Raw genomic sequence first — 22064 nt, forward strand, 5'->3', positions numbered from 1 at the left:
CGCCTATCCTGGCGCCAAATGCAGTACAAGGCTCTCCCAGCCTGAGGTTGATCAGACTGTTGTGATGACTTTGCACTTTATCTAGCCTTCCTTCAGGGAGAAGTTTCAAAGAGCATTTCATCTGACTGCAAACGTTCATAGCATTATCCTTGCCTCTGTAAATGACAGGACACTTTGAACCCAAAGTAGGATGCTCCTAACTCCTAACAGACAAACTCAATAGATACAGGCTTGTGCCCAAATAAAAGGAGCTAAGGACACCCCGGTTGCAACTTCTTTCATCTTCCATTTTCTAGCCAAAACATTAGTTTCATACCAAACTCTCATTATTGGCAGAGAGCGATGGTAAAGTTTACATGAGGTAACCTGTTTGCAGGGTCTATGGTTGTCATATTTGGCTCTTCTGTACTATCCATTAGTCAACTGACTAAAATCTTACCTGCAGTCTTTACTTTCTATTAGGTAGCCAGATGTACTCCACACCTCAGGCGTCTGTCCCACAACCTCCGGCTGCAAGTGCCCAGTCTGCCCCTGGACTGGCAAGCAGAACATGCTTTCTGCGCCGCTCTGGCAACAGCAAATCCAAAACACAGAACAGCGGAAACTACCAACAAAACTTTGCCAACTACCAAAACTGCACCATTGTGAGGTCTCACGTGCCTCATACCAACTATGGTACCTATGTTAAAGTGACGCCCAAAATCCTCATCTTCCCAATCTTTGTGCAGGTAAATCTCTCATATCTTCTAAATGACTACAAGCATTAATTAAAAGAACTACTGAAATCTAGTAGTGACCTCTTCTTCGATCCTAGCTAAATTGTTTGCTTGATTTTGCTGGATGACCAAGATTTTACATGGGAAATTAAACGGCAGCCCAAAACAGTACTAAAGTCCTTAAAAAGTTAACCCTTTAACTGTCACTCCCTATTTTAAACATAGATGTGAAAATGCACTGTCCAAAGTTTTTTTTTTTTTTTTTTAAATTCATGAACGAAAACATTTTGTAATATGATTTTCATATACAGTTTCCATGGTAATGCAATTTCTGATTTTAAAATGGCTTTCAAAGGATGAATTTTGAGTTTTCAAGTAATATAAAATTTCTTATTTTTTTTTTCTAAAGCGTAAAAGGCAATGAAAAAAGTATTTTTGTGAAAAAGGTCTGAATCCCTGTTATGATATATAGTTTGTCATGATTAGATTAGGATTTCATTTTAATATGGTGAGGTAAACAGTTAAAGGGTTACGAAAAGTTACAATTCTTTAATATTACCAAGAGTTGCATATGGCAAAACAATACAAAGAGTTATGAATTGGAATATGAATAGAAACATTGACAATTTTAGTTTCTAATTTACAGTAAATGTGTGTTTCGTGTGTTTTATGTGTTAAATGTTTCATACTCTCAGCAGCCAATCATTCACAGAAACACTAACCATATATATCCTCACTGCAAGTGAATCAGTATTTAATGCATTTTTTAACATGGTTTTTGCATAGAATGCATGTCACACAAGCAGTCTGATATAGTCTATGCATCTGCATACAAACACAATTTTAGAAATTGCAAGTTACAATGTACTATTTCAGAGAATAATGTAGGGAGAGATGGCATGTTTACTGTGTAGACTAAGAACTCTGTTAAGATCAGTACTGCTAGCTCAGCAACTGGCTGTTTGCTGCTGATTGTTTCTTTTATAACCTTCTTCAAACACAGAGGTAATATTATACAGTGCGTGTAAATGAGTTTACACAAAAGTGGCTTACCTTGTTAACTGATTCTGACTCTCTTTCTTTCTCTCTCTTCTGAAGCCTGTAGATCTGTGTAGCCCAAACAGAACACTGATCATCTCTGAAGAAATGATTTTATATGAGAGCAAGCTTTTTTCTATCAAGGTAAAAGATACTGTGCATATTGTGAATGTGAATTTAGGGCATTTTACACTTGAAATTTTTATCCAGGACCGTTCTAAATGCATTGCAATTTTTTTACTTCATAAATGTGGGTTCAAGTGATTTTTACTAGAATACAATGAACTTTATGGATATTTATCTCTCTTTTCCCATTTTCACAATATCTAGTGTAAACTTCTTGTACTCTCTTCAAGATATTTCGTCTCTTTCTTTTTGACACGTTGGGTCAAAAAGTTATACTTTAAAGCTTTATTGGTGTGATATTACTTTTTCATTGAAACAAAACAAATCATATTCAGTACTTATAGTAGCAAGATGTACATGGCAGTACAAATATAAATGCAAAATATGCACTTTATAAGTACTAATAAACAGCTAATATGCTGGTAATGTGCATAGTGAGAATTGGTCTCTTAACTAAAGAGTTACCTTAAAATGTAATAATGTTAATATGTGACCCTGGACCACAAAACCAGTCAGAAGTAGCACAGGTATATTTGTAGCAATAGCCAAAAATACATTGTATGGGTCAGAATTATCAATTTCATTTTCAAAAACCATTAGGATATTAAGTAAACATCATATTCCATGAAGATATTTTGTAAATTTTCGACCATAAATATATCAAAACTTAATTTTTGAGTAGAACTCACCAAATCTTAAAATCAGTCTTACTTTGTCCATGAAATATGGAATCGGCCCAAACTGAATTGTTTTCTGTAAAACACAGATATTGATTTCACAGTGTTCAACACAGCAAAGAAAGGCCATTTATGGTATGTAAAACACATTGTTTATGTGAATACAAGACAAGAGTGGTTTACAAAGGGGATCTCAGAGGAACAGAAAGAAAGGAAAGAAAAAAATACATGTAACAGGAAAGCTTCATGCACAGTAATTATGAAAAACTAACCATCATTTTAATGAAATTTATGTAAAAATAATGCTGTAATCTATAACGGCATTTAGCCTATGCATTTGTAAAACAAACTGTTGGAATAGTATTACTATTGATAACATGTCACACTGCATGATATTCTTTCTAAACTCATGAATTAAAAAATGCTCATGAAGGCCAAGGCAAAGGCCATTGATCTCATTAATAAGCTGTCTTTTGTTGTTTAATTTGTAAACTAATGTAACCCTCTAATTGGAGTCGCACAAACTAAGGAATGTACGACTTTGGTAAGTTAGCAAACCAGAGCAGAAAAGATACATGACAGAGCAAATGGATTCAGTTAAAGTGAGGGAATAAAGAAAAGGCTCCTCAAGTCAAGAACGGTATTGCATCAAGATCTAAAAATTTCACACTGAGGAGTAAGCGAGTGTTTTATTATACTTACCAAGGGTCACACGCTGATCTTCATTTACTAATACAACTTCAGTACATCAGCTGCCGGGCTATATTACACATGCTGGAGAAATAAAGTGGCGAGAGTGGTTCTGATGAGGCACACAATATATTTTTTCTTTCATGTTTAATATTATTTTAAATGTTTCAATGTGATTGGTAAAATTGCATGGCAGTAGATCAGTGATTTAAAACTTTCCCTCAGGAACTATTGCATAAGGATAACTTTCTTGCCTAACCAATCTATTATTTGGAATGTCTGGTTCTTTGCTCTGTTGTGGGTATTTAATGGAAAGCAGCATATGAGTAATTTCATCTGTAACTGGCTTCTTATTTCTTATGTAATGGTAACGTTTGGTCATAAATGTCCCATAATTACTCTGATAGGCTCGGTTGGTGTCGGACTGATGAATGAACATGAACAATTTTTTTTTTTAAATAAACAAAGTCGTATTTAGGTTAAATGCACAGCCTAACATTTGTACAAAAATATTAGTTGATGAGCTTAAGCAGACATTGGGTTATTTATGAAGATTTTAATGTAAATAACAACTACGCAATTATAGTTAAGTAGAAAGTTATGGGTTTTCATATGCTGGGTGTAGACATAAGAGCTAAATGAAAAAAGCAATTATTACTATGCTATTTCTATTTTGTGAGACTTGTTCTGCCTTTAATCTCTACTCATGCTCCACAGCAGTGGTTATTGTGCTTTGGCAGCTTATTTAACATGCTGTTATTCTTCCAGTTCAAGAACTGGCTGCATGTGCAGCGAGGAAAAAAATTATTTGATCCCCTGCAGATTTTGTATTTTCGCCCAGTGACAAATAAATGATCAGATAATTTTAACGGTAGAATAACAGGATAACAGAAAATTCAGAAAAACGCATTAAAAAAAGTTATAAGTTGTTTGCATTTTAGGTAGTGAAATAAATTTTTGATCCCTCATCAGTCAGCAAGAATTCTTATTCTTATCAATCTTAGCTTGTTACCTGTATAAAAGACACCTTTCCACAGAAGAAATCAATCAATCAGATTCCAAACTCTCCACCATGACCAAGACCAAAGAGCTGTCCAAGGATGTCAGGGACAAGATTGTAGACCTACACAAGGCTGGAAGGGGCTACAAGACCATCACCAAGCATCTTGGTGAGAAGGTGACAACAGTTGGTGTGAATGCAAATGGAAGAAACACAAAATAACTGTCAATCTCCTTCGGTCTGGGGCTCCATGCAAGATCTCACCTCGTGGAGTTTCAATGATCATGAGAACGGTGAGGAATCAGCCCAGAACTACACAGGAGGATCTTGTCAATGATCTCAAGACAGCTGAGAGTGGGACCAGTTGCCAAGAAAACAATTGGTAACACACTGAAGGACTGAAGTCCTTCAGCGCCCGCAAGGTCCCCCTGCTCAAGAAAGCACATGTACAGACCCATCTGAAGTTTGCCAATGAACATCTGAATGATGCAGAGTAGAACTGGGTGAAAGTGTTGTGGTCAGATGAGACCAAAATCAAGCTCTTTGGCATCAACTCAACTTGCCATGTTTGGAGGAGGAGGAATGCTGCCTATGACCCCAAGAACACCATCCCCACCGTCAAACATGGAGGTGGAAACATTATGCTTTGGGTGTGTTTTTCTGCTAAGGGGACAGGTCAACTGCACTGCATCAAAGGGACGATGGACAGGTCCATTTACTGTCAAATCTTGGGAACCTGCTTCCCTCAGCCAGGGGATTGAAAATGGGTTGTGGATGGGTATTCCAGCATGACAGTAACCCAAAACACACGGCCAAAGCAACAAAGAAGTGGCTCAAGAAGAAGCATATAGCCAGTCTCCAGACCGTAAATCCCATAAAAAAAATCTGTGGAGGGAACTGAAGGTTTGAGTTGCCAAATGTTAGCATCGAAACCTTAATGACTTATAGAGGATCTGAGGAGAGAAGTGGGACAAAACCCCTCCAAGGATGTGTGCAAACCTGGTGGCCAACTACAAGAAACTTCTGACCTCTGTGATTGCCAACAAAGTACTAAGCCATGTTTTACGAAGGGCTCAAATAGTTATTTCACTTATTCTGGAATTTTGTATGTTTGGATCAAATATTTTTCCCTCACTGTGTAATATATGACTCCATATTATGTTCTTTTGAAACATCTGCATCTGATCCATTTTTTGCTTAATTCTCTCTTTCTTATACTCTCTCCAGGTAACAATCTTCATATACTCAGATCTGATGTTGGTGACCAGAGAGGATGAACTAGGACGATGTAATGTCCTACAAAACCCACTGTATCTCAGACAGCTGCAACTGCAGGATGGTGAGTGACATCTACACACATATTCACACAAATACAAGCTTACTCTTCAGGTATTTGTCCCTCATTGTCATCATTCAAAGTACAGTGTCTTGCGAAAGTATTCATACCCCTTAAATTTTGTTCATGTTTGGTTACATCAATGCCTTATGTTTAACTGCTTTAAATTACCCTCCCCCCCACATCAATCTACACTCCATACACTGTAATGGAAAAGCAAAAAATGTTTTTTAACATCTTTGCAAATTTATTGGACAGTTGAAATTTACCTCAGGAGCATTCATATTGCTCTTAGATGTTACTATACTTTGAGTGAAGTTAATCTGTGGGAACGCTTCCGGTCTGGCAGTACTTTTTTTCTTCTTCACTAGGGTGAATAAACAGAACCAACAACCTATCTGCTAATCTTCAACATGTTTTACACTAGACAATACTTTTGGATTAAACTTTTTGGAGTTTACCATAAAAAAAATGCTGTTTTATAAGAGAAGTCCCTGACTTTTTGTGACAGGTGGAATTCAGTTTTTACGACACTTCTCATTCATTCCTGTGGTTTTTGTAAACGGTGATTAAGTGTTTGAACAACTCTGACTGAAATTCAATGAGGTCAAGGCTGTAATGTGATTGGTTTTTAAGGTACACGTGATCCAAGTTAGCCATTACGCTTTCTCCAATAATAAGGAATAAAGACCCTCTCATCTCCCAATAGTAAGACAATCTCTGGCCTTTGTGATCCTGAAGATCTTGAATGGGTTGGAGCTAAACTTTGCAGGTTGCCTATCCCTGGTATAGACAGTCTTGGCAGTGCATTGAAAATCAAATCCCATGGGTTCATAGTTGTGTCTTTAGAGGAAGCAAACACAGAAAAGAAGGGTTTAAAAAAGTGCTGGGATCATTATTTGAAAATACACAGCAGCAGAGCATGTGAGTAAGGGTGGATGAATGCACAGCAAAACACAGCTGTGGATGGCAGGCAAAAGATGAATGACAGGAGTATCATTAAAACGATAAACAGATGGATGAGTGTCAACACTCATCTACTAGTAAAGTATACCAAACAAGATTAAGGTCTTAGCCCTGAGAAATTGAAATAGGACAATGAAGCTAGAACACTACAGAAACAAGATAGTCTAAAATAGACTGTTTTAAGTAGTCCTGGCTGTAGACTAGACGATGTGGTATTTAAGGAATCCACAATTGTCTGGGTAATAGTTGACAGGTGAACATGTGGTTATGTTGAGCAGAGAGTGGGAGGAGGCTGATGGAGGTGCGACAAAAATACTTCTGCTACTGGTCCACCTTTTTTCACTTTTAACACATTACTGATGCTCAAGAAGGCACACACTGTATTAGGAACCAAGATGATGTAAATTAGCAGAGTGGTTAGTGTAAAAAGTATTATTTTGTCTTTTATAATACAGAATATCTACACAGATAGCAGATTCTGTTTAAGGGGAGAACTTTTATTCATGAACATGCCATCCACATCCAAACAAACTTCTGTAGTATAAACAAAACAGAAAAAAGAGGGTGTCCTGTGGTTTAACATAAGGCTTTTGTTTTCTTCCTTCGGGGTGGGAATGCGAGGGAGAGGATGTTCTAATGAAACACACAGTATATGTCACTAACATGCTCATAACTAAGCCAGAATTCATATAGCACACTCTGAAATTGTCAGAGCAAAGAGTGACATCTGCTGTTGAATTTAGATATTTGTTTTAAACTTCAACCATCACACTTTTAAAGCTTTTTGTCTGCTAAATAAAATATAAAAAATTATATGCAAACTCTTTTGAAAAGAAGCATCTTTTAAAATGACTACTTTACACCATGCATTCCCAACTTTTTTCTTGTCAGCAGAAACCATTTACCATAAAATATTAACTTGAAGTACCCCCTGAGATTTAAGTAATTCAGCAGACATTTTGCAGTTTTATGGTTCTCTGAATTTTTGTGCGGAAAAGCGGGTTGTCACACTTTTTCAGTGAATTCCAGTGCATGGCAATTTCTTTTGGATATACCTTATCCAGTGACTTAAGAAGAGTATAGCATTTGTGGTTATGAGGATAGCATGGTTCAGATTATTTCCTCTTTAAACAGTTTGTTGAGAAGTGGTTGACTTCTAGTTCAAATGTAGGTTGTGGTCAGTGAAGTCTCTTTTTTCCTGGCTGAAATAGGGACAAAGCTTGCGTAGCAAGTATAATCACTTCCATGTTAAAGCAATTTCGTAAATATCTTAACTAATTTCATGAGATCAATGTGTGTGTACGAGCATGTGACAGGATGACAGTTGCAGAACAGCTAGGGAGAGAACCTGCAGGTGTTTCACAGACAGGACTGTACAACTGTCTCTTTTGATCAGTCCACTGCTGAATGTTTCAGTAATGGCATTAGATTGGTTATATAAAAAATACTGGAATAATACAGTTTACCCAAATGGTTTTACAGATCATTATTTATGTCTAGTTGAAATTTGTTTAAAAAAAGTTGCAATGTAATAGTTATTAATGGCAATGCTAAATAATTGCAAAATGCAGTCTTCTGTAAAAATGTAATTTATAATGGTTAGTTGGAGAGAACATAATTATGATGCATTGGTGGGAAGAGAGAAGCACAGATTGGTCTTTTGTCAAAATTATACTTGGAAATGTATAATAATAACAAAGTGTCTAAGTTAAATAAAAACAGAAAATATGGATAAATCCATAAAATATGGATTATGTTTTGTTCTGCAGAGCACAAATGAAGATATGATCACTCAGCATGATTAACAGTCCAAAATGTTACATTTAAGCACTGGGGTTGTTGGGATTACTTTTATGCTGCCTTATTTTGGAGCTCAAAATACACCTTTTATTAAAACAACAGCTGAATCATTTGGCAGAGGAAAGAAAATCACATAAGTTTGGAACAGCTTGAAGGTTTTAATATTAATGCTTTCACTTCACTTTACTGTTGAGTGGAGGAAGGAAAGTGGAAGTTAATTTTACATTCTAAAAAAAAAAGTAAAAGTAAAAGGATTGCAGTGTCCTCACAGAAATGGCTATTGATTTTTATATTGAGTTATTTACAGATGGATAAAGTGATACTGGGTGTATGGAAGATTTATTTGAAGGCTTTCAGAAGGATACTAATGAACAAAAGAAAGAACTTTTTAGCATTTATCATTTATTAAAATGATTTGATTTAATATATATATATATATATATATATATATTAGTGGTGGGCCGTTATCGGCGTTAACGTGCTGCGTTAACGTGAGACTCTTATCGTGCGATAAAAAAAATATCGCCGTTAATCTATTCTCAAATTTGGGTTGGGAGCTGGGTCTAAACTACGCAAGCTATGATGACTTTCACCTTGATAGTTTAACGCGGATGTATACCAAGCAAAGACTATAGAATATGTTCGCGCGTTTACGTCTCCTCCGCCAAAACACAGACGGATCTCCTCGTCCTCCATTCATAAAAACCGAATCTACTATAGCGCGAAATGCCACGTAAATTCGTAGTTTTTTGGATTCATAAATCAAATGTTGGTCTGTCACTTAATTCAAATCGCGATATGGACTAGTGTATGTGAAAACTGAAATGCAAAAAGACCGTTTTAATATGAATCCGGTATGTTCCGTAGGGGAAACACTGGCTACCATAGATATATATACGTAGATGTATATTTTTATCACACTGTACAACAATAATACTGTTTTTTTATTACAGTAAGGGCTAAATTTAGGGTTGGGCAGTGACGGACTGGGACTAAAAAACAGCCCTGGACTTTGACTCAGCTCAGCCCACAACAACAGATGTGTGTGAAAGCTAATCAGCAGCAGACACGGGTCTCAAAATACTTAAATCTTAACCCTTATGTTTCATCTTCCAAATTATAGCATTATCTCTGATGTTGACTAAAAGATGTGTTAAAAGCATAGTGTGGAATACTCACAGAAATAAACAGCCCTCTTTTAATGTCTCTCTGCTGAAAAACTATTCAGATGAGGTGACTACCTAAAACATACAAAAACAAATGGTAGAAATGGCATGCAATCTTAAACTAAATTTATTACTTACTAATCTCTTAATTAATTTGTGCAAAATATACGGCTCTGCAAAAACTGTTCATCTAACAAAGTCAAAAAATCTTGTTTCCAGCTAAAAAGTATTTTTGATCTTGTTTTGAGACTAAGCAAGAGCAGAAGAGGTTATATTATTAATCTTATTTTGAGTATATTTGTCTTATTTTGAGAATTCTTAGCAAATTCTTATTTCATTTGCAGATTATTTCACTTAATTTAAGAAGCTTTCGACTAACCTAACCCTTAAAATTCTTGATTTTAGTCTAAAACTTCTTAAATTAAGTGAAACAATCTACCAATGAAATGAGACAAATCACACTTGGTAAGAATTCTAAAAATAAGGCATATATACTCAATATAAGATTAAACACCTTATACTCTTGCTTATATAAATAACAAGGTTAAAAATACTTTTTTAGCAGGAAACAATTTTTTGACTTGATTAGATGGAGTTTTGCAGTGTGCACAAAAACAGTTTAATTACTTATTAAATATTTCTCCTGCCTTCATGTTAATGCAGCGGCATATTTATATCGTGTTTTATTGCTAATCAACTGTAAAAACTGCAATAGTTTTATTTCATTGGGGTATACATAAAAATGTAGCAACCTGAAATTACATTTGCTAAAGTCAGATAACCTAGAAAATAACCCTAATTATCCTCCTTTCGTGCTTACTTGCACTTACTTGCAATGCACTTGTCTGGGGAACTTCCCCCTGTTCCTGCACCTGTCCCTCATTTCTATGTCCCTGTGCTGCTGCGGCCGCAGCCTCCTCCTTCACACCCTTTTCTTTCCTTTTTTTCCCCTATTACCAACACCTGCAGTATCCATGTTCTTTCTCTCAACTGCACTTGTAAACGGTTGAGTGACAAGCATTGACGAGTGAGCTTGCGCATCTATGGGCTTGTAGGCGCATTGTTGCCACCTATCGGTCTTGACATGGAACAACAGTAAATTATGAGCAAGAAAAAAAAAACTGTGACGGCTGCACAGAGGCCGACGGCCGTCCTGTTGCAGCGGCCGTTCTGGTATTCTCCCGAACGTCCAGACGGCCAGTCCGCCCCTGGGGTTGGGTAGGTGTAGACGTTAAAAAATCACAATCTAATAGGTCGAAAAAATAATTCCATTGTTAGTTAGTTAGTAAACACAAGTACATCTTATTGAACATAATTTATTTTCATCAACAAATTGTCATAGAACAGCTTTATGAGCAGTTTGTGATGCAGTTTGGAAACAGGAGATGAGCCCCTGGTCTAATGCGCCACCTGGCTTGAGAAACCCATTCTCAAAGACTTACTTTTAGTCATTATTTGGGTAGCACACATATTCTGAATGCCTTCAGCAGAATTCAAATTAGCCATTTTAATCTAGATTAATCTAGATTAATTCCAAGATTTAGTCTAGATTAATCTAGATTAAAAGAATTAATCTATGCCCACCCCTAATATATATATAAGTCGATAAAAGTAGTTATCGGACTTCGGCAGATTATTCAAAATAGACCGATAATAAAATTGGGGTATAGAAACGTGTCAGACAACTCATACAGTTTTATGTGTTAAGCAAATGTCTGTTCTGTTGAATTTAGGGTTATCAAAATTAACACAATAATGCGTATTTGACCCTATGATTCACCAACACAGGGTTGCCAAGTTTGGGCTTTTACCATTGCTGTGGGTTGTTTTTAGTTAGCAGCTTTAAGCGATCCCCCCCCACACCTCCCAAAACGCTTTTTCGATGGAGGTGACCTCCGACAGATGGGAAAACCGTGCTATTGGGCTAGTTTTGTTTTGAAGACCTGGCAACCCTGCACCCATATTGGCTTTGGCTAAATCACTTAAAACGGCAACGAGTCATCTCTTCCAATTTACTAGAAGTTATAGCATGAAATAAACAGAAATGAAGATTAGAAGGTATGTTTAAACCTATAATACAACTTACTAAAATGTAACATCTCTCGTATAATCACTATATTTAGTTTTAGTTTTAATCTGTGAAAAATAAAACAGCTTTTGAACATGTCACTTAACGTAACATTTACCTCAGCAATATAATGAAGAGGTTACACTTTGTTAGTAAACTATAAAAATCACTAGAGAGAAGCTTAATTAGCTTACTGTTAATTAATTATGTTTGAATAGATATATCACACATTTTAAAGAATGTTTTAAAGAAAACTAATATGCAATTTAAATGTTTCAATAAAAAGCTGTGCTTCTTAATTCTGGAAATTAATTAAATAAACATTTTTAATATAATATTTGGGTTCTGTTTTTAATGTTAACCTTTAATATTGTTGCTGAGTCTTGCAGACTCCTGTAAAAAAATAGTTTCAGTTTCTGTTCCAGAAACTATTCCAAGCTGTATACATAAACATGCATTATTATTGCATTTTGAACAAACTTGAAGTAAAAATGAACAACTGCCCTAATATTTAATATAAATTACCATTAGCCTAGATAGAAGGTTGATAAATTAAATGCTGTAAAAAAAGTTAATCTAATGCATTACAGAATGTAATCTTATTATAAAGTGTTACCAATGTAGCTAGAAAATTAAAAATAAGGCTGACTGCATTTACACTCTCTCAGGGTATAGTCAAGTTTCAATAAAGCACTTGGGTGTGTGATGGAGACATTAATCAAAGCTTTACTCTACAATTGAACGTGCTGGGCTCTCAGAAACCTCTGGGCTCAGTAGGGTTCATAAAATGCTCAGGTCTGAGGGACAGAGCAAACAGCCACCAATCAGAGAAGGCTGCCATGAATCTGTCACCAATAAGTGACAAAGAGGTCCTGAGAGAGAGCGAGGATACAAGCTGATGGGCAGCTGGTCATGGCGACTTGAAAATCGAACGCACAAATCTTGGGACGTGTGAAGGCAGCAGTAGTGATGTGTGAAGGTGGAGAATGCGGCGTGAACTTCAATCATAGCACATATATAAATTTGCTTTTTCAGAACAGTTGGGAGTGAATTCTCTTTTGCAATCAATACACTTCAGGGTGGGGAATAATGGGGGCTGGGGGCAAAAATTCTGCTAATTTTAAGATTTAAACATTATTAAAGTAAATCAAAATAAGTGAAAAGTGTTGATTGTGGCATACCATTTAGACCTGCTCATGCTTCTATATTTTTATGTGTTTTGGAGCACTGCAGAACATGTTTGTGTTAAGCGTATGAATGCAATTTTACATCTTAAAACACCTGAGTTTTGTTCAGTGCTTAATGACTGAAATCTTCACCATTTTGTTTTTCATGCTACTAAAATAGCTAATGTGAAGTCTTGTTTTTCTAATTTGTAAAAAGCAATAATTCTAAGCTTGTCTCATCTGTTTAGCCAGAATTTAACACACTGTTTAACAATAGCATATTTTCTAAGCGGTAGATGCTATTTACACTAAACGCAACTTAATGCAAATATCAATTAATTCTATTTACACTAAGTGAAAATAGCAAGATTTTCTTTAGTAAACGCACATAACTATAGATTCTATTTACACTGTTAATAGGATTTTCTGATATTTATACTATTTATTGCAAATTACAGTATGCAATTATAACGTACTGGGTGCCAATTATAATTTTAATTCAAATTATTAAATACACTATATTGCCAAAAGTATTGGGACACCCTCTTCTAATGAACAGGTTTGACTACTTTAGTAATTCCCATTAGTACAAATCCTAATGTTTAACCATATAATGGTATTGTAGGGAATTGTGTGCTAATTTTATAGCAACAGTTTGGCCACAACCCTTTTCTATTCAAACATGACAATGCTGTGTATAAAGCAAGGTTTAAATAGAAATTATTGATTCAGTCAGTGTGGAAGAACTTGACTGGTCTGCATAAAGTCACCTCTGGAGTGACTTTAAATGTACACCTTGAGCCAAAAACTCATTGCTAAACACCTATGACTTGTACTTAAGGGTAAAGTCATTTTAGACACTTCCAAAACTTCAAAAAAAAAAAAAAAAAAAAAACCCCAGTTCAAAATTCCAGTTGCTGGAATGTCTTATTGTACAGAATCCCATAAAAACTATTAATTCTAAAGAGAGACAGATTATTTTTATTTAGTATGGGTCACTCCCTTCAGAATAATAACAAGTGCACTTCCCTTAGGAGCATATAGGGCACGGGATCCAGTATTGCTAGTATGTACGAAAAGAAAAACTCTTTTGAGATTCATGTTCCTTTTTTAAAGTGAAAATATGACCCCTGTTTGTTTCCTCAGATCACAGTGACGAAATGCGATTTTACTTGATCCACATGACCGAGGTGAGTTACACTTTTGTTTGTATGTTTATGAATTATAAGGATTTCTGTCATATAGTTTGAATAATTTCAAGACTTTTTTGTTCCAAATTCTATTCTGTCATACTAGGATAACTTATTTCTTTACTTTTTATATGGCTTATAGCAAAAAAAATCTTATTTCAAACAGAAAACAAGATTACATATTTGTCTTACCCCATTGGCCGATTTTTAGCTTGTTTCAAGCAAAAATGCACTTAATTTTGACTTGTTTTTTTCTGAAAACAAGACAATAAATTTTACTTATTTGATTTAAGAATTTGTATATATTTTGGCTGAAAACAAGACAAAAATCTAAGTAAGAAAAACTAAAAAAGTAGAAAAAGTAGAAAATCAGAAAGGATTTTCTAGATGAGTAAAAATTGTGTTGTTTTCAGAAAAAAAATTTCAAAATTAAGTGCATTTCTGCTTGAAACAAGCTAAATATTCTGCCAATGTAGTAAGAAAATTAATCTTGATTTGTTTAAAATAATGTGTTTGCTTACCTCATTAGCAGATTATTTCAAGCAAAAATGCACTTAATTTTGACTTGTTTTTTCTGGAAACATGAAAATAATTAGAAAAACCTTGTTGATTTAAGAATTTTTTTGATATTTTGGCTGGAAACAAGACAAAAAATCTAAGTAAGAAAAGCATTTTTTTTCAGTGCAGCCTCTGCTGCACCACATCCAAACTTGTTTAGTAGTTCACCTATTACAACATTGTATTTGCAATGTAAGGGCTCAGGTATGAGTGAAATATGTCCTGAGAAAAAAGCTGAAAGAATGTCATGGTTGCTTCAGCAAATCTATTTTTATCTGACATTTGCTTTTGTTACCACTATCTGTTACATTTAGGATTGAGTTTAACGTTGGTGCTACATTATTTTCAAACTCGATAGAGCATTAAACTTTTAGTGCCACTCACCAGACATTTAATTTACAAACTGCCACGACGTACAACAACCAAGGTAATAAAACATCGTCAGATTGACATTTATTTGTTCCCAATAAATCTGAGCATTCTTTTTGTAGCACTCACTTGATATTTCACTTTGTTGTAAAACATGCAGGGAGCAACAAAATATCATTTTGTAGAGCCTGGGTTGCAAAATGTGAGCGAAATGCACTGTCAGTGTTTTGGTATAACTCTCATTACCAATTAATATGCCGTTAATGTTTTTTAGTAATCAAAGCAAAAGCTTTATAAAAAATTATCTCTGTAAAGTTGTGCATAAACAATTGTAAATACTATTGTGCTTAAATGTAAAAAAAAAAAGTATGTGCTTGATCCATTTTTTTTTTACACACAAATACAAATGCATCACATTGGAAATGTAAAGTGTGATTTATAGTGTGTAGGGCACTTTGTGTAATTATGTATCCCAGGATTTATCTAATGTACTAAATCACAGCTTTAATACAATTGCAAACAGAATCAATGCAATGCAAGTGTTTCCTTTTGCAATATGTGACACCCTTACACTAAGTACACAGCTCTAAAAAATTATAGCATCCCTTGATACTTCCCTTGATTGTCCACTATTGCTATTGATGTAATTACTAGCTCATCAGTGATCATAAATTCCGGGAACAGGGTCGAGAACCACTGATCTATTAGATCGATCCAGAGCGAGCATCTGTTGTGATGTGTGACGGATAGGCCCCAACCCTATGTAACATAATGCAAGGCTTTAATTTGATTCTTCTTTCTCCTGTGTCTCCATGCTTGCTCATATTATTAGCGGGAGATGTCACTGGCGACAGAGAGAGAGACAGAGAAATCAGTCCCACTAAGAGAAAAAATGATAGAGGAATATCTTATGTGTCTGTATGTTTCTTTACTCGTTCCTATCTTCCTTGTGGAACTAAATGCCTCTTCTCTTTCTTTTGACAAGTATAATCACATTGAAGCTATGCACTGATTGGCCAGCTAGCAGATTTGTATGTCTACAGTCGTGGCCAAAAGTTTTGAGAATGACACAAATATTAGTTTTTACAAAGTTTGCTGCTCAACTGCCTTTAGATCTTTGTTTCAGTTGTTTCTGTGATGTACTGAAATATAATTACAAGCACTTCATATGTTTCAAAGGCTTTTATTGACAATTACATGACATTTATGCAAAAAGTCAGTTTTTGCAGTGTTGGCTCTTCTTTTTCAGGACCTCTGCAATTGGACTGGGCATGCTCTCAATCAACTTCTGGGCCAAATCCTGACTGATAGCAACCCATTCTTTCATAATCACTTCTTGGAGTTTGTCAGAATTAGTGGGTTTTTGTTTGTCCACCCGCCTCTTGAGGATTGACCACAAGTTCTCAATGGGATTAAGATCTGGGGAGTTTCCAGGCCATGGACCCAAAATTTCAACGTTTTGGTCCCCGAGCCACTTAGTTATCACTTTTGCCTTATGGCACGGTGCTCCATCGTGCTGGAAAATGCATTGTTCTTCACCAAACTGTTGTTGGATTGTTGGAAGAAGTTGCTGTTGGAGGGTGTTTTGGTACCATTCTTTGTTCATGGCTGTGTTTTTGGGCAAAATTGCGAGTGAGCCCACTCCCTTGGATGAGAAGCAACCCCACACATGAATGGTCTCAGGATGCTTTACTGTTGGCATGACACAGGACTGATGGTAGCGCTCACCTTTTCTTCTCCGGACAAGCCTTTTTCCAGATGCCCCAAACAATCGGAAAGAGGCTTCATCAGAGAATATGACTTTGCCCCAGTCCTCAGCAGTCCATTCGCCATACTTTTTGCAGAAGATCAATCTGTCCCTGATGTTTTTTTGGGAGAGAAGTGGCTTCTTTGCTGCCCTTCTTGACACCAGGCCATCTTCCAAAAGTCTTGGCCTCACTGTGTGTTCAGATGCGCTCACACCTGCCTGCTGCCATTCCTGAGCAAGCTCTGCACTGGTGGCACTCCGATCCCGCAGCTGAATCCTCTTTAGGAGACGATCCTGGCGCTTGCTGGACTTTCTTTGACGCCCTGAAGCCTTCTTAACAATGCAGTGGAAAGTTTTTTTCGGGATTAAGTTAATTTTCATGGCAAAGAAGGACTATGCAATTTATCCGATCACTCTTCATAACATTCTGGAGTATATGCAAATTGCTATTATAAAAACTTAAGCAGCAACTTTTCCAATTTCCAATATTTATGTAATTCTCAACTTTTGGCCACGACTGTAGATCTGCTACAGGCAATACTAGCTATCGGCAGTGGGAAGTCCATACTTTGAGAAAGTCCATATTTTCTATGTTTATCTATGGCCGAGAGGAGAATGATCACATGAGCTCAACCGTCTTCTTTCCTATTGACTGTTGCGCTCCTCATTTGCATAAATTTGAAGGATTCTGAACTTTGTTGTGTCGCCAACGGCTCTTGAATTGCATATGCGAAAGCTGAATTAAAGTCTACAGCACCACACTGGTCAGACTGTGTTATTGAAGGCCCTTACATTAGGTCATATGAGATTAAATGACTATTCGACAACAAAAATATTTGTCAACAATTTTTATTGTTGAAGTTGTCAATAAGGTTAACTAACAGTTTCAGCCCTGGATAGTGCATGCTGATAGGTCATTTACATGCAAACTGCTATCAGTCATTTACTACATGCCACACACTGATTGGCCTCTGCTGATTCTGCAGCCTATGGGCTTGCTTGTGCAACATAGCCTGGTTTATTTATTTTGGTTCAGTGTTGGTTGTAATCTGGTCCTGCAGCACACTTTCAGAGCTTCTCTGAAACCCTCCATCTCCCCCAGCTCCACCTGTCTATATCTGCTATCTATCGGCAGTGGAAAGTCCATACTTTCTCTACACCAGCAGCGCGTATAGCAGATCTAGTCAACCAGGACTAAATATTAACTTTGTTATATCCATTAAAATGCTAGAACTATTCAGAGAGTTGTCATTGTTAAAATACAGATATTTCACAAAAATATAGAACCAATTAAGCTATAATATTACCAATAACTGACTATTTTGATTCTCAAAGTGAGAAAAAATAACAAAAAATACTCAATACTAATTTGTAGAGGACAGTCCTTACAGGCATATTAGGCAATAGCTTAATCTTTTATCCTATTCCACGTTAGGAGTTAGGTTTGTGTGATATGGCCAAAAAAATCATATCTCTCTATTTCTCTGTATTGCGATATATGGTATATATCTCTGTTTTTCTATTTGGAAGAATACTATTTTTTGTTTATTTTAAAAAGTATTAATTTAACTTTTTTCCATTTTTTTTTTAAATCTTACATCCTGCCAAATGTTGTCTAATGAAACAGTGTTCATACTGAAGGTTATATTTCTTTTTTTACTAAAAATAAAAATAAAGCTTAATTCACTAAACTAAAAATGAAAATAAAAACAAAAGCACAGAATAATTGTATTAGGCTATTTTAATTACCCTATTTCAATAGTCACTTTATAGTTACTGCTGTCATAAAAATACACAGCATTCTACATGTTACATTTATTGTACAACAACAAATATTGGAGCCAAATGTATGTTTTCACATTCAATGAAGTCTGTGAAGTTTAGCGGAGAATCGCAATGCAGAAGGCTTAATCACTCCTGATAGCAAAATGGAAATATTTTCCATGACTTCCTAACATTTACAGATGGAGAACATCCCTGTGAAATGTAAACTATGCACTAAGGAAAACGCCACATCTTAAATGCATTAAACAGCACAAGTGGCCTATCTGTCAGCAGCACATGTATCTGTCAGAGCATCTGATGGGGCAAGTCGCTATAAACTCTACGTGTTAAGTTTTTGTGTCCTCCGCTGTTTTCAGATGTGGTCCTATCAAACTATATCAATATAAATGTTATGACCTTATTCCATATCATTTATAAAAAAAATGATTTATCGATATAACTCCATATGCCATCCAGCTCTATTAGTTATTCAAAGTGGAATTAAATTTAAACTTATGCTTTGCCTCTCTGCCTCTTTTTCAGTTCTCTCATGACAATACTGTTTGGCCAGCATATAAAAGCCAGATCTAAAAGTTGCATCCTGTTCTTTGGGTAGGGAACACTTTGGTGGATTTGTTTGTTAAAATAGTCCCAGTGCAAAATGTAACTGGTATATCAGCCAGCTCAACATGACAAGAATTACTGTGTGCACCTTAAAATACCACAGTGAAACTGGTGTCCTCTTTAGTGGTTACCTAGCTACAGTGGTAAACAGCTGCAGCTAGCACTCAAATTGATGACGGGAATATAACGTGATTCCCGACCTACATAATACAATATCAAACCAGCCTTGTACAGGCACGCAGTAAGGGGGCAGAATTTAATTTTGGTTCAAGCTACTGAACCACATCTAAAAGTGTTTTATTCAAAGCAGATGTACTTTCATTGGATTTGTAACACTCTGCACCAAGGAATCCAGAAATGTTCATTGTTTGTTTGTTTTGCCATTTTCAGAAACAATTTTAGAAAATTATTCCAGTTGGTAGGAGAAACAAAATGAAAAGAAGCAGGACCATAGGCCTTTTTTCTTTTCTTTTCTTTTCTTTTCTTTTCTTTTTCTTTTTCTTTTCTTTTCTTTTCTGAGAGCATTGAGAAGAATACTTTTAGAGGATCTAATATGATATTTTAGAGTTTGATATTGCAAATCATTTTAAAGTAGGGCTGTCAGTCAAATAAACATGTTAATGCTGCTGTGTTGCTCTGAAATGTGCAGCAATTCTGCTCTCTGCTAAATCACAGAATATTGTTTTAAAAATATAACACAGTATCAACTTCTTATTTACTGAACTGTTGTATAAAATCACATTTAGGCTCCTGATAGATCGGGACAAATCAGCACTTGTGTCATAATACTCTTGCTCCGTGTGATATGTTATATACATAAATATGAGACAAAACACATCAGGGACATTTTTTGCACCAATATCTTGAATTTTATGGCACAACTGCATTTATGCATCATATCTGTCAACAGTCAACTGTATGAAATATAAGATGATGTACAGGTCTGGGAGTGGGGCCAGTGTGTTAACTGATTTAAAATATTTTAACGCGTTAGACTGACAGCCCTATTTTAAAGTTAAATTTTGTAAATGAATATAGTTCATACAATTGAAGTTCATGTCTGGTTTGTACTCAATTCCAGAATCCAGAAGGAAATTATGAGGTTTTTTTTTTACAGAGCATTTGTGAATAATCTAATTGTGGCATGATTTAAAACATCTAAATATTCGAGGTGCATGTCTGTAAACAGATCTGTTTTTAGTGCTGTCGCGATTTGTTGTTTCTAATCAACTATTCAATTTTTAAAAATCATTTCTTTCTTTTTGCCCACGTCGACTAACCAGCAAAATACCAGAAGTGCCTGAAACGCATTATTAGAATGTTTTCCAAGGCTGCATTATATATTAATAGCAGCTCATTTCACAGGAACTGTCATCATTTACATGCGTGGAGCATAAACCTATGCAAACTCAGGAGAGTACATCTTTGTCATTATGCTAAGTGTTCATCGCGATTTCAGAATTAAAGTTTAAACCCTCACTCTGAGTTTGCACGTTTTGTTGTCCTCATATTTATTAAATTACTGTGGCTATAGCATTTCTGTGGTAAAGATATGGCCAAATATTAAAGATTAAGTCAACATTTGACTGTTGTTTAGTCAATATTAAAAAGGATTAGGTCACGCAGTGAAGTGTAAAAACAATTACGCCGTTGGCACATTCTGCAAGCCTTTGTAGAAATGCGTAATGTACATTAGCTCCATTGTTTATAATACATTATGTATTTCAACAGTTTTGTGCAATAAAACCATATGATTTCTTGCTTGTGATACTTTACTTGAACAAATTATTATTGCCTCATTGCTATTATATATGTATTTTAAGTAATTTTATAGGCTATTGTTCACTTATATCTATTTGTGAGGCTATTTGTTATTACCACAAAAAAACAAAAAAAAAAAAAACGTAACAATAATTATAAGGCATTATGAAATTGTCTCAGGTTAGTATGTAACCATGGTTCCCTAAGATAGGCAACGAGACACTGCATCCTCTAGGGGTCGCAATGGGGAATGCCGTCAGCGTGACTCCTGTCTGAAGCATATATACAAAAACGACAATAGTATTGGCCGGCGACAGCCTATGACGTCGCTACCGGAGCGACCACAGTATAAAGGGGCGCCGGTAGAACACAACATTAGCTTCTTCGTCTAAAGCTTATGTCCGAAGCATGGCAATGAGACTAGAGGATGCAGTGTCTCTTTCCCTATCTCAGGGAACCATGGTTACATAGTAACCTGAGACGTTCCCGCTCGAGGGAACTTTGAACTGCATCCTCCAGAGGTTGCCATGGGGAGCTATTATACCCACGCTGCCATGCAGTGGGGAGTGCATGAGTGCATAAGGTGAACACTAAGTACCAACTCTCTCAAGTTAAGGGAATTGCCCCTGGGATGTTAGTGATAGCTGTCTGTGATGTTACCCCCTTAGGCCAAAGGCTTGAGCTGTTACACAAAACTTACCTACATGGGGTCAGAAAGCTGGACCCGCAGTAGAGCTCAAGGCTTGGAATCAGGGAGACTTCTTCAGGGGCATACGGCTAAGTACCCAGGACAACCTTGAACTCTTTTATTCCAAAATTTAGTTTTAACGGTTAAATTAAACTAGTTTTAATCAAAAAGCCTGTGTAATTAATTGAGTTTTATGTTTTTTTTGTGGATTCCATTTGAATGGTTCCATAAAATTTTAATAATCAAAAACATTTCCAATTAATTTATTTTATTAAAAATAAAAATGTTCTTAAGTAAAATTGTCGATTTTTTTGTGGGAAATTAGTCGTTTAGATCAATCGATTAATCTGTAAATTAGTCGATAGATTAATTGATATAAAAGTAGTCGTTAGTGGCAGCCCTGTCTGTTTTGATACAGAAAACCAAGACAGGAATTTACTCTTGCTTGTAAATTTGTAAATGATTATCCTTAAAATAAACCCTGGCAAAACAGATCAGCATGCGACAGATTAGCATGGATTGCATAATCCAAAATATCATAAGATCAAAATGTGTTTCCTCTGACATGACCTGCAGATGTTTGAATGGAAACACATTTACTCCTGGGCTGACAT

General features: G+C 35.8%; 1 protein-coding gene across 1 annotated transcript in view; it reads left to right on the top strand.

The window, feature by feature from the left end:
* The window catches only part of rgs3a (regulator of G protein signaling 3a), a 162600-nt gene that overhangs the window by 31196 nt on the left and 109340 nt on the right, over nucleotides 1–22064 (top strand). The window contains exons 7-10 of the mRNA XM_073839383.1: nucleotides 463–728; nucleotides 1815–1898; nucleotides 5475–5586; nucleotides 13896–13939. Of these exons, the coding sequence (XP_073695484.1) occupies nucleotides 463–728; nucleotides 1815–1898; nucleotides 5475–5586; nucleotides 13896–13939 (506 nt within the window). The remainder of the gene's footprint in view (nucleotides 1–462; nucleotides 729–1814; nucleotides 1899–5474; nucleotides 5587–13895; nucleotides 13940–22064) is intronic.

Source organism: Garra rufa, chromosome 5 (genome assembly GCF_049309525.1).
Source record: "Garra rufa chromosome 5, GarRuf1.0, whole genome shotgun sequence".
Lineage (NCBI taxonomy): Eukaryota > Metazoa > Chordata > Actinopteri > Cypriniformes > Cyprinidae > Garra > Garra rufa.